General features: G+C 48.6%; 4 protein-coding genes across 4 annotated transcripts; 2 read left to right on the top strand and 2 right to left on the bottom strand.

The window, feature by feature from the left end:
- Window positions 1–1,101: 1,101 nt before the first annotated feature.
- Window positions 1,102–4,504, top strand: CTRU02_208373 (MFS sugar transporter; the record flags this gene model as incomplete). The annotated part of the gene is made up of 6 exons (XM_070205075.1): window positions 1,102–1,270; window positions 1,353–2,017; window positions 2,075–2,144; window positions 2,199–2,392; window positions 2,711–2,930; window positions 3,369–4,504. 6 exons carry the CDS (start codon window positions 1,102–1,104, stop codon window positions 4,502–4,504), a joined length of 2,454 nt encoding a protein of 817 aa, XP_070061150.1.
- Window positions 4,505–4,714: 210 nt separating this feature from the next.
- On the bottom strand, window positions 4,715–6,463 carry CTRU02_208374 (MFS sit siderophore-iron:H+ symporter; the record flags this gene model as incomplete). The annotated part of the gene is made up of 1 exon (XM_036733961.1): window positions 4,715–6,463. One exon carries the CDS (start codon window positions 6,461–6,463, stop codon window positions 4,715–4,717), a length of 1,749 nt encoding a protein of 582 aa, XP_036574324.1.
- A 1,370-nt stretch (window positions 6,464–7,833) lies between these two features.
- Window positions 7,834–9,131, top strand: CTRU02_208372 (Acid ceramidase 1; the record flags this gene model as incomplete). Its single annotated transcript, XM_036733962.1, has 2 exons — window positions 7,834–8,348; window positions 8,408–9,131. The coding sequence occupies 2 exons, from the start codon at window positions 7,834–7,836 to the stop codon at window positions 9,129–9,131; spliced, it is 1,239 nt and encodes a 412-aa protein (XP_036574325.1).
- A 619-nt stretch (window positions 9,132–9,750) lies between these two features.
- CTRU02_208371 (cytochrome p450 monooxygenase) lies at window positions 9,751–11,827 on the bottom strand (the record flags this gene model as incomplete). The annotated part of the gene is made up of 8 exons (XM_036733963.1): window positions 9,751–9,927; window positions 10,034–10,053; window positions 10,105–10,341; window positions 10,411–11,025; window positions 11,091–11,162; window positions 11,243–11,327; window positions 11,388–11,513; window positions 11,582–11,827. 8 exons carry the CDS (start codon window positions 11,825–11,827, stop codon window positions 9,751–9,753), a joined length of 1,578 nt encoding a protein of 525 aa, XP_036574326.1.
- Window positions 11,828–12,396: the final 569 nt, after the last annotated feature.

The raw sequence follows: 12,396 nt of genomic DNA, 5'->3' as shown, positions 1-12,396 counted from the left end.
ACGTGCTTGCCGGGAGCAAGAATATTGTTATGGAAGAAAGTTATAAGATATTATGGGTGTATCATGTATCGGATCGGAGTGGACAGACCCAGAAGATCATGGGATGAACTCTGGTGCCCGGAACATCGTCAACTCCCCATCTTCTCGGACGACTGTGTTCCGATACTTAAATCTGTTGTGCGGGCAATGTGCCGCCTCCACTCTCCCAGTTTCCTCAGTCAAGATTGATTCTGGAAAGAACACTAGTATTTGTTGCGGCGTGATTGAAGAAATGAAAACCTCAATGGTCGCCTATTGCCTTGAAACTCTTCTCAGCCTCTAATTATCTGTGCTACACATTTGCAAATACTTGCCAGCTTCACACACACTTCATGTCTTGACGTATCCTCATACTTCATGAAAAACACACATACATCAGCCACCAAGTTTCCAATCTTGGGAGAAATCATGGCATTAGAGGTTTCGTATGGCGACGCAGGTAGGCCGAAGATGTATACAATAACAATGTGCGGAATAGTGACCGTATATCCTAGGATACAAAGGGCTTCTGAAGCAGCCCTACATATTCTTCCTCGCTTGTTTTGCTAGTATCGGCGGGGTGTTGTTTGGGTGAGCAGAGTAGTCTCTTTATGCGACACGACTAAACTTAACATCTCTATAGATACGATCAGGGTGTTATTAGTGGCGTGTTAGTGATGAACAACTTCGTATGTCAATCGAATCCATGTCATGACACGTCAGCCTAACCCAACCGCGAAGGCCAAGCAGTTTCCTACTCTGGCTGAAAACGCAACACTCCAAGGATGGATGGTTTCTGTGCTTACTCTTGGAGCTATGGTCGGTGCGCTGATGAATGGTCCCATTGCAGATGCGATCTCTCGGCGCTGGACAATTCTCTTGGCGAATGTCATCTTTCTAGTTGGCTCGACCATCCAAGCTGCATCTATAAACGTCCCCATGATATTTATAGGTCGCTTCATCGCTGGCATATCCATTGGTCAACTGTCAATGGTGGTCCCCCTTTACCTAAGCGAATTGGCGCCCCCAAACCTTCGTGGGAGTCTCGTGGCGCTCCAGCAACTCGGAATCACAGTGGGAATCATGGTCGCCTTCTGGCTGGATTATGGAACGCAACATATCGGTGGCACAGGTGACACGCAATCTCCCGCAGCATGGCGGCTGCCGCTTGCTCTGCAGTGCGTCCCATCCCTTGTCCTGGCCGCAGGGACGTTTTATTTGCCATACACACCGCGCTGGCTACTAATGAAAGGTATGTTCTAACAACCACATCTAACTACTTTACTCATAACCAGATTACCTTGTACTTCTGGTTCTAAACTTGTGTGGGACAGACCGAGAGGAGGATGCTCTGGCGACGTTGGTTCGTGTCCGTCGCACTCCCCCTCACGACCCTCGCGTCCGAATCGAAATTCTCGAAATCATGGCCGCTGTGCAGTTCGACCACGAGACAAATGCGACAGTCTATGGTGAGATGCCATCCCACTTCAGGCTCACAATCGAGAAATACAAATCTCTTTTCGTGACACGACATCTTAACCGACGCTTGCTCATTGCTTGCCTCATCCAAGTCATCCAACAATTCACAGGGATAAACGCAATCATCTACTATGCGCCAAAGATATTCCAGAATATTGGTCTTTCTGGTAACTCTGTCGACCTGTTGGCTACCGGGGTGGTAGGGGTGCTCAACTTTTTCTCCACCATTCCCGCAATCATGTTCATGGATCGCTGGGGGCGTAAAAAGGTCCTGATTGTCGGTGGAATCGGCATGGGCGTCTCACAACTGATAGTCGGCACACTTTACGCCGTTTACAAAGACTCCTGGGCAAGTAACAAGGCCGCCGGGTGGGCCACGGCTGTTTTTGTATGGACGTACATCGCAAACTTTGCATTTAGTATCGGATGCGTCAACTGGATTATACCGTCCGAGATCTTTCCTCCTGGGGTCAGGTCGCAGGCTGTCGGGTTGGCAATTGGGACCAACTGGCTGAGCAATGTTAGTACCTCTTCGTATATGCATCGTCGAAGCTTTTCTAAATCATTTCGCCAACAGTTCATCGTTGCGCTTATCACGCCAAGGATGCTTGAGGCTATCAAATTTGGAACCTTTTATTTTTTCCTAGGTGCGTTGAAAAGCTAGGCTCGACGAGCTGTGATGATAGACTAATAGTCTACAGCCTTCTGCATTTTGTTGATTGTCTGGGTGTTCTTTTTCGTGCCGGAAACGAAAGGTTTGAGGATCGAGGAGATGGACAAGCTTTTTGGCGGGAATCAGGGTCAAGAGGACATGAACCGAATGGACGCGATCAGGCGCGGATTAGGGATCGGAACTGGAGGCTATGATGTTTCAAGGAAAATGGGAAATATTGGGGTAAGCGAGTTTGAGAAGGCCTAGTGCAGCCCTTCGAACATTTGTCCAGCTAGTCTAAGAGGATATTTATGTCAGACCTAACTGGATGAGGTAATGTTAGCCATTGGGTGCGGGCTCGGGCCGGTCAAGACATCACGATAGCAACCGGGTTTTTCAATGCACTTAGCTAAGAGCAGACGCAGTTCAGACCAATAATTATTCGGTGGCTGAGACCTATGGTATACGAATCCCTGCAGTGAGCAGACCTAAATTGGGAAAGCATAAGTAAGCAACCTCAGGGCTGAAATCTGACAAAGACAAACCCAGTTTTTTAAATAGGCAGATAACTCAAGAAGTAAACGCAATGAGCTTATCCAACAAATGCAAGAGATGATGGCTAATCTACAAGAAAACATCGGGTCATTGCGCGAAGATGGAACGCAAGCGCCTGTCGAGACATTTTCCAGTCGATCTCCGTCTACTGAGCTTGCGTGGATCGGGGTCGAGGATGTCAAATTGCGTAGGAAGCTCCAGAACCGCATCAATCAACAACAAAGCAGTGAGATTTCCATCACCCCTGCGACGAATAGAAAGTTAATGGTCTGAATGTGAAGGAAAACGAAAATCTTCCCGGCGGGAGACCGGTGCAAAGCTACTCGCCGAGAGGCTGTCCAACCCTGCAACCAGACAGAGGCCGATCCTTCCGAAGTCATTGAATTCATCATCGAACCACAAGACTAGACAAAATCATATCCTCGATGCCAAAATCACTGACGAGACAGTATCTACAAGACCTCAAGACCCTGTTGCTGTTCATGATGTCTACCATGAACAGTACCTTCCGCCCGCCAAGCCCTTGGCAATAGTCCCAAAAGGAATCAGTCCGTTCTCTGCAGCACACCCCGAGCTGGTAAATAATGAGTTTTTAAGAGTTTTCCAATTCAGTTTGTTACCATAAATAACTACCATTTGATTTCAGGCTAACCTTCAACCGCAGCTATCCAATCTTTACTGCCGACTGTGGGAGTCAAAACTGCGGTTGGCGAGCCCGTGCCAAGCGCCCTCTGCCGCGCCGCAATGGCGGACCCGCTGGTCTTCCTTTCGGTACTTGCAGGGGGGTCATCACAACTGTGTTTCCGCACCAAGTCTGTCGATGATCAGATGGTTCTTCTCAAGGCCGAGAGCCACGTTGCCCGAGTCGTCCGACAGGAGCTTTCAAAGGGCACCGCGACAATTTCCGACGCGGTATTGTTCGGCATCCTGAGCATGGCTCTTAAGCAGAATACTTACCTGTTATCTATTTATCCCGAGGATCGTTATGGCGGCGACTTTCGCTCGCCAGTAAAGACGCTTGGCGGCTTGGACTGGCTTGGGTTGATTCACATCGTACCGGAGCACACAACGATGTGGATGTACCTCTTGAGAGCTCGGAATAGGTCTTTGAGCGACAGAATACCAGGGGTTGCCGAGTATCTGCAGTCGACAGACCTGCTGAGAGCGAGTATACTTCTCGAGAAGCCTAAACTAGAAATGGGCGAGTCTTTTCTTTCGCTATTAGAGACAGAAGCGGCCGCCATTCGACCAGACGCCAGCGAAGCCAGGGTTTTCAAGGTGAACGAGAACTTCCGAGAGATTCTGCTCGATCTCAAATTGTGTTGCCGTTTAATCCATACCTTCCATGGACGGATTGCACTCGACTCGGAAACCAGCAAGTTCATTTCATACCGCAATCTCATAATGTACCGCCTCCTCTCACTGCCACTTGGACAGGCAGAGATATGCCGGCTGACAACCTTGATATTCTCTTACGGCGTTATATATCCCCTCCCCGATCCTCGAGTTATCAGGAAGCTGGCATCACAACTCAATGAAGCAATTCTGAGCCGCTCTTTGACAGAAAGTGAAGACGACAAGTTTCTTTTATGGGCTGCAGTGATTGGTGGCATCGCGGCTGCGGGCACCAGTATATACGGCAGCTTCGTCTTGGAAGTTAGAAGATATGCTCGGTCACTGGAGCTGCGGGAGTGGGATAGCGTCTTGGATATCCTGAAAGAATACATATGGCTCGGAAAAGCATGTGATGCGGGTGGAAAGGCTCTCTGGATGGCGGCCAACCCTGAAGCTGTTGAATAACTTGAGGTCTGTTCTCCAAGTCATGTAATGAATAGAGTTCTCCATATAGTTTATATCTAGACTGTTTAAGCGAAGCAAATCAACACCTCCGCTCTCAGCCCTGCTTTCCGAAGCGCATATTTGTACGCGCATGAATAGCAAAAAGTACCTCCGAAGTGGTCTATCAAGTTCTATAGAGATGCTGGTAAATGGAAAAGCACACACCATCGATCAATCCGATTCATCGTCTACGCTCGACTGGACACGCTCCTCTGACAGCTTCGGGTTCCTCAGAATAAATGTGAATGCCACCATCGGCACACAAATCAAAAGAGCAGCAATGCAAAGCAACCGCTGAACACCACTATAGCTGTCGATAATAGCCTCTCTTATCCTACCACCAACGGGGTAATTCGGAATGATGGAGAATGGCGAGTTATAGATTGCCTCCGCCAGGGTGGCATTAGGTTGAAAAGCCAGGTTCTCCTTCAAAGATGGGTATAGCAGCTGAGTCCACAGGGCTCCCGAAAGACAGTTACCCAAAGCACTGCCCACGTTGAAGAGTGAAAGGTAGAGGCTAGTGATGACTGCAACGTGCTCATGGTCTGCCGAGGCTTGGATGGATGCTTGCGTTGGGTAAGCGAACAATCCACCTGCCAAGCCCATAACGATCTGGCCGATAATGAGTCCTGTCTTGGAAGAAGAAGAAGCGCCGCCCGAATATGCAATGAGGATAAAGAACGACGCCATGAAAATGCATGCGCCCGTCACGATGATGCCCTTGAGCCTTCGGGTTCTGTAAATCACAAAACTGATCAGAACACCACTAAAGACACCGAAAAACGAGAAGAAGGACAGGATTCGAGTGGCCGTCTCGACCGAGAAGTCAAAAGCTACGATTAGTACAGTGTATAGGTAGTTGCCTTGGGTTGACCAGGCGAAGTTCAGCAGACTTCGGACCGCCAAGGCTGACCATACTCCGCGATCTTGCAATAGGCGGAAGGGTATCAAAGGAATCTGGGCTTGGCGCTCCCAGATGACAAATGCTGGAAAGCAAAGGAGTCCGAGGACCAGAGGGATAATAATTGCCGGAGACTTCCAGTGGCTGACAGTACCTCCGGCAAGTGTCAGAGGTGCCAAGGTGAAGGAAAATGCGGCGATGAGGATCGTAAGACCGATGGTGTCTAGTTGATGGAACAGATTAACGGCGCCCTTCTTGGAAGAACGGGCATGTCGTGACCTCCGCGACTGTTGACGGAGCGAGTAGAGGCTCGTTAGAAGCGGGATGGATGAGATGGGAAGAATGATGGCCCACATGCCGATACCCCAACGCCAAGTGGTGACGCGCAGGACAGCCGCCGTGACATTTCCGCTGATCCATGTGTTAAAGACGAACGGGATGGCGGGAATGTAGCTGAAGAATACGCGCGACCTCATCGACGAGAAATCGGCGACAAGGACCTCCAGCAGCAAAACGAGACATGTGTATCCAATCTGGTACAGAATGGCTCCGACGCAGAAGATTTCCACCGTCGTCGCACTAGCTTCCAGCGCCGTGCCGACGATATACAGCAAGATTGCAGCGATTGTCATCTCGAACCGGCCGTAGATGTCGGCGATCTTGGCCGCGGTCGGCTGCGATGCGACAGCGACGACGCTGCGAAGGACATTGATGGTCGAATGAGACGAGTGCAGCTTTAGACTTGATGTGGCGTATGGCTGATAGGTGCCCCGCACCTGGCTGTCAAGGCCATAGGCGTATCCGACCAGGAAGACCCCGACAAAGAGCCAGATACGCTCCGTCTGGCTGATGTGCGTTGCGACGGTATCGGAGCGTGCAACACCGGATGATGTGTGGACTTGGGTCGCTGTATCGGTTTCGCTCGGGCGCGATATCGTTCCGCCGGCGTTATGCTCGGACTCGAGGAGAGGCGATGTCTCTCTGTCGGACGGAGTCCTCTTCGCCCATAATCGCTTCATTTGAGAGACAGTGTCTTTGATATGGCATTCGGCCGAGTTCGTTTCGTTTTCGCGGTTTTTGCTCAAGGCAGGCCTTGTCCATGTACCCGAGTACCAGAAACGACCGTGTAGATGTTGCGCTATGCCGTCGAGAGGTTTGCGACCGGAGACTATCAGGATGCTTGTTACGGATACATTTGTTTGAAAAATTATAATAATGGGAAATTTTTTTGCTCGGCTGCCTGAGATAGGTATGTCTCTTTACAGGGTGTCAGCCAGCAGGGGGGTTGTGAATGGTAGCGACACAGGGTCAGAGGAAAACCGGGACGGCAGAGCTGACACCTGTGAATTATGCAGCGGTTGTGGCACTCATAGGGGAAGACGCAGACAGCTGAGCTGCAGCAGGCAGGGCAGAGAGAAGAAGCGCAGGATCACCGGATCAGGGGGGGGGGGGGCGGCCTCATGCTCACATCATATGTCAGCAGGACGAGGACCGCAGGACAACTCACGAATGGGCGGATCAGATTAGATCATCTGATAAGATGCCCCCATATTTCTCAACCCAATCATGACGCTGGCTTCAGGGATAAACCGCCTTAAGCGCCCTAATAAATACAGCCATGTTTACCGTTGAAGTGCCCTAAAGTACGGGTTAAAAGGGGGCCCTGGCAGTCATCGGAGACACTTTGAGCGCCGCAAGAACGCCAATATGTGTTGGGGCATCAATCCCTGATGCTCTCTGTGTTTTATGCCTTGCGATCGCATCGGATTACGACTCACAATCCACGACAGTCCTGCGGGTCAGACGGAGTCTTTTTCACTATGACAGAATTACAAGACCCGCCAAAATGGGCTAACTCGGCTTCGGGCGGCCTTCGGATTTGCGGCGAATAAGCCTTAGAATGGACAACGGCCGGCTTGCCTCGGTTACTCTCTCCTAGCCTAGACAAGTTCTGCAACCCTTATGACAACTCCTAGCAGCTGCTGCTTTAGTTTGTTGTTACGGCAAAAGAATGCTAGCGTCGAGGAATCAAATCCCCTTTGGAAGATGCAACATACTGGTTGAAAGGCTTGTACTGACTTCATTCGCATTCTGATTGCGCTGCCATGTGTTTATATGGGCCAGAAGCAAGCATTAGGGGTCGACGGGTAGGACCGAGAAATGCCTCCCGTCCGCGAAGATTCGCTCCCCAGCTGATTGGCTCTACAACGCTCTAGCTCAGCCCCCCTACGCTAAACCGTTATTGATGGGCTCACTCCACTGAAGCCAGCTTGTTGCGCGCAATAAAATAAATTTGATGTTGTGAGATTCCTATTTCAGCGTACCCTGATCCTCCAAAAGCACAAGTTGCATCTGTCTTGCATACTCGTTGCTGCACTCGCCGCCCAAGATGCCGTCAGCCAAAGTTCCTACTTACCGAATCGACTTGTCTCTCCCACCCGGCCAGCGCTACACCCAAATTGCAAAAGACTTCGCTGGGGAGCTACAGGCTATCGCACCACTTTATGACCTTGTCCTTGCACAGATCCTGGTTTACCGGCCGATCATTAGCGTCGTAAAACTGATAGTGAGACTTTGTCTACGGAGAGTCTTCAACGACGATGAGACAAAAGAAATTCATTCTATCTCAAAGGTCGCAGGCATCGACTTGCATCTTCTTGTGGCCCTGAATACCCTCTTGGACTGCCTGCTGGGGTGCACTTCTGGAACTGTCCCAGTTCGTGGCAATACCGAAGGCTCACCAACACATCTGATGCATTTCCGCACTCTTGACTGGGGGATGCCCCAGCTAGGTAACCTTCTAGTTAGCCTTGAGTTCGTTGACTCAAAATCAACACAACCTGGCAAGGTTTTGGCACGGTCCGTGTCGTATGCCGGCTTCGTAGGATCTCTTACGGGGGTTAGGTAAGTTGAATCCCCACCACCACGCGGTGTCCGCCTCGAGATTGACGTCGTATTCGTAGACCGGGACTATCTATGTCACTTAATCACAGACCACTGCTAAACGCCAAGACGAAATCATCAATTTTCCATCAAGTTCTTGTTCTCCTTGGTTTGAGACCTTCAATCTCCTCACAACTCCGCCAAGTACTCCTAGACCCCCACCTAGGAGTCGTCGGTGTGACTCAACAACAGAGCGACAGCGGACTCGTCGCTTTCGCCAAGTCATTTATCAAGAAGCCGTCGCCTCCTTGTTATCTTATTTTCAGCACACCGAGCGAAGCAGTTGTGATTCAAAAAGACTTCATTGGAGGCAACATCAAAGTGACCCACGACTTTATCGCTCAAGCAAATCATGATACGGACCACACCATGTGCTGCGGAGCCAAGGAATTTCACCATCGATCGTTGGCCCTAGGAGATTCCACCCTTATTCCTCCTGAGGACGCTTGGCTATCTCAGTCGGCAGAACGTCAAAACTTTGTCCATGATAATTGGAAGGCTTATTGCCGGAGAGGCGTGGATCAGAGGTCAGAAGACTCGACCAACTATTCATTTACACAAAACGGATCCTGTATCATGTCGGCTCTAACCAGCGATGGAGGAGACGAGAAGGTAACAGGTGTTACACCTGAGGTACTACAGAAATGGGTGTTGTCGGAACCTGTTTTCAACGAGTACACCCATTTCGCAACGGTCATGGATCCGTTGTCTGGCGACTTTGTTTGTCTTGAACGAAGGCTTTAATGAATAAGTGGATTGGTGAGGTAGAACCTGAAGATAACTACCGAGTAAGAGCGACATGGCCACGTCAACAGTACATAAAAATAGATTCTAGAAGCTCTCAGGAGCATTGGGTTTAAGTCCGAGTTTTAGTATCTCGCTACCATCATGAACTAGTAAAAGAAGTATGCTGCTTGGAATTTTAACAAACAAAATCCCTTTTTAGCGCTTCCACCTACAGTAATTTGACCTCTGTCTCTGATGTGTCGTTACCTAGTCACTTTTTGGTTGTTTCTTGACTGACATTGAACCATCTTACGCATCTACCATTACTCATTTTCCGATTGCTGGTACCATTTAGGACGAAATAGCTTCTTCTATTTCTGCTGTGTAATTCTCCTCTCCAGGTCCATGTGTATTGCATGGTATGAATTTGAATATGAGTGATATCATATAACCAAATCAGTGCAGGTATGTTCGGCGGTCACGATACTTAGGCTTGAGTCGTAAAAATAATAATGTAGTGAGAGGGTATTGAGGCTTAACTCTAAGGTTCTTCGCTTTAAAAGTAAATAAAGGCAAGGACTTCTTCTGTGGATCTAAAAATGCAGCATCGCATCGCTTGTTTCATCCCCGTTGTATCCTACTTCATATGAGGACGGATTCTCTTGACCTCAATCCTACCTGTCTCGTTAGGAGAAATGTTCGGTCCGAAAGCCAAGTTCTTTGGCCTTCCCTCCTTGGGATTGACAAGCCTGAAGTCAAAGTGTCGAATCATGTAGGACAAAATAGTTTTGTTTTCAATTGTAGATACCCAGCGCTTATTGAAAAGGAGCGAGTTAGCGACGATGGTCATAGAATGGGCTTGTTTAAGGGACATCATAGGGACTTAGCGGTTCATGTCAAGGGAGATTGGATATACTCACGCCTGGGCACGCATGTCGACCTGTTTGTGTTAGGTCCCAGTCTCAAATGGCGGGAATGGATAGCGACTTACCGACACCAAAATGTAAAGAGGTCTCCGTAGAAGTTGCATATAGGTAGTTGTACTTGTTTGAAGAGGTAGACCGCAGCCTTTCAAAACGGAACGCATCATATTCTTCCGGGTTTGACCATACATTCGGATCTTGGGAAACTTGAGATGACGGCATGGTAATGACAGTGCCCTTGGGGAGATGTAAGCCGTTAGAAAGAGTGATGCCACTCTCCGACGAAACTATGCGGTCAAAGGTAGCTGCAGTCGCTTCAGTCAGCTCGTTGTGCCTAGGAATTTCAGTACGAGCAGGTGATATGAAATGCTTACAATAAGAAGGGGGGTTCATTCTTTGTGACTCTTTCATAAAACTGTCAAGCTTTCCCATATCACGGAAAGAATCCTTTGTCAACTTCCCGTTGTACTTATCCCAAACCTGATTGATCTCATCGCGCAGAGGCCCAACGATCTCAGGCATAGCTGCCAAATCGTATATCATATGAATACCCGCAATGTTGGTGGTATGAATACCTGCCAACATTATGATCATCAATTGTTCAGCTTGGCGATTCAATGAGGGTGGGTTTTCTTCCCGCCCGGAGCATTCCAATACAAACTGCATGAAGTCTTGCTGGGACTCTAGTTTGTCCTGGGGTTCTCCGAGCAACAAAGCTCGTTTTTCGAGAATGGGAGGAATCAGTTGTCTCGCCTTCATCAACGTGAGTATGACTTGTTGTACCTCGCGGAGCAGCGGAATCCGAAATAGCCTTAACGGTGCTGGAGTTCTTCGGATCTTTCTGGCAGCACGGAATACATTGTCAGGGAAGGCGATGATATGCTGCAGCCAATCCTCTCGACGACCAAGCTCAGAGCCAAAGAACAGGCGACCAGTTATGTAACCAACAATCTTGGAGTAAGTGTCGTTGATGTGTATTTCATGCCACTCTATTTCACAGATTAGGTCAGATCTTATGGTATAATAGAGTAGCAGCGCAGAAATCATGACTTACCATCGAGTTCTGATGGGAGGCAAGTTCGCGTGCCGTGTTCGAGCTCTTCCAGGATGGCTGGCATGAAGTCTTCTAAACAGAAAACAAGTTAGATAATTTGTGCAAATTGTGATGACCTCGTTCTGTGTCATTCAGATGGCAGCGGAACGTACTCAGCTTCGGAGTCATCATAGACTTCAACGCCTGAATTGGCGCATGACCCCTGAAATCCAAGAACTGATGCTTCCCTTGCACGGACTATCCAGAACAATTGAATGTTAGCTGCTATATCTGAATTTCCTCTCTGAACACTCTTACGTTTGCAGCTCCAAGGTAGAAGCTAAGTTTCTCATCAGGTAAATTCTTGAGTTCGCCCAGAAAGTCGGGTGATAGAACAGTTACAAAGCCCTCGGGGCCCCAGAGCTGATAGGCTCCGTGTCGGAACTGGGTAAGAGCTTGTCAGTTGCCACCTAAAACTTGGGTTCATATGCCTTGGAAGTTATGTGTTGTACCTCTTGATATCCTTTTTCTATGTACTTGATGTAATTACGCTGCCATTCACGCGAAGCTTGGCCATAGTTATCGCCAACCAGATTCAAAACAGGGAGGTCAAGTTTCAAATGCCGATTCATACGAGACTGAATGAAGAGGTAGAAGAATAGGCCGAAGGCTAGCAATAGTAGCAAACCAACACTAAAAACAATAAGTGAGTAGACACCAGGTCTCACGAAACAAGATAAGAGAAACTGAAGTGCCATTTTTCGAAAAGAGAGCAGCGTCCTGTTGATGAGGGTGCGTCAGAACCTACATCAGTTCGATATCATGGGTAGAGGAGCCGTAGGATCAGCGGCTATTTATACGCGGTTCAGATACCAGCTCTTTACAAGAACTGGAAATAATACAAAAGACTAATATTAAACAATAAAAAAACGAAAAAGGATAAGTCAAGCGCACTAGCCTGAAGTATTTCCATTCCTATTTGAGTTTGATTCGTTAATACGCAACTAGGTCTCTAATCTTGGCAAACACTTGCGACATTGCTTGGCTGCCGGGACAAGTATGGGAATAGGAATGTCGGTGAGCCTCGAGCTTGGGGCACGAGTAAAAGCTATTTAGAGACACGGCATGATCTGAGGCAGGCAGGTAGATGCATACAAAACTCACCTTAGCTAAAAGTATTACTCTACAAAGATTAGTCATATCCTGAAATCTCGAAATCCCACCTACGACCCTGGTCTATTCGATATCTAAACCCTCAGCAATTTGAGCTCCGCTTGGCTTCCGCCTCAGTCTTACAAAGGCTATCTAATACTTGTGGCATTATGTA

The sequence above is a fragment of the Colletotrichum truncatum genome, assembly GCF_014235925.2.
Source record: "Colletotrichum truncatum strain CMES1059 chromosome Unknown Contig_0005, whole genome shotgun sequence".
NCBI lineage: Eukaryota > Fungi > Ascomycota > Sordariomycetes > Glomerellales > Glomerellaceae > Colletotrichum > Colletotrichum truncatum.
Note: the sequence above shows the minus strand (reverse complement) of the source record. Positions and strands in the feature narration are given on the sequence as shown.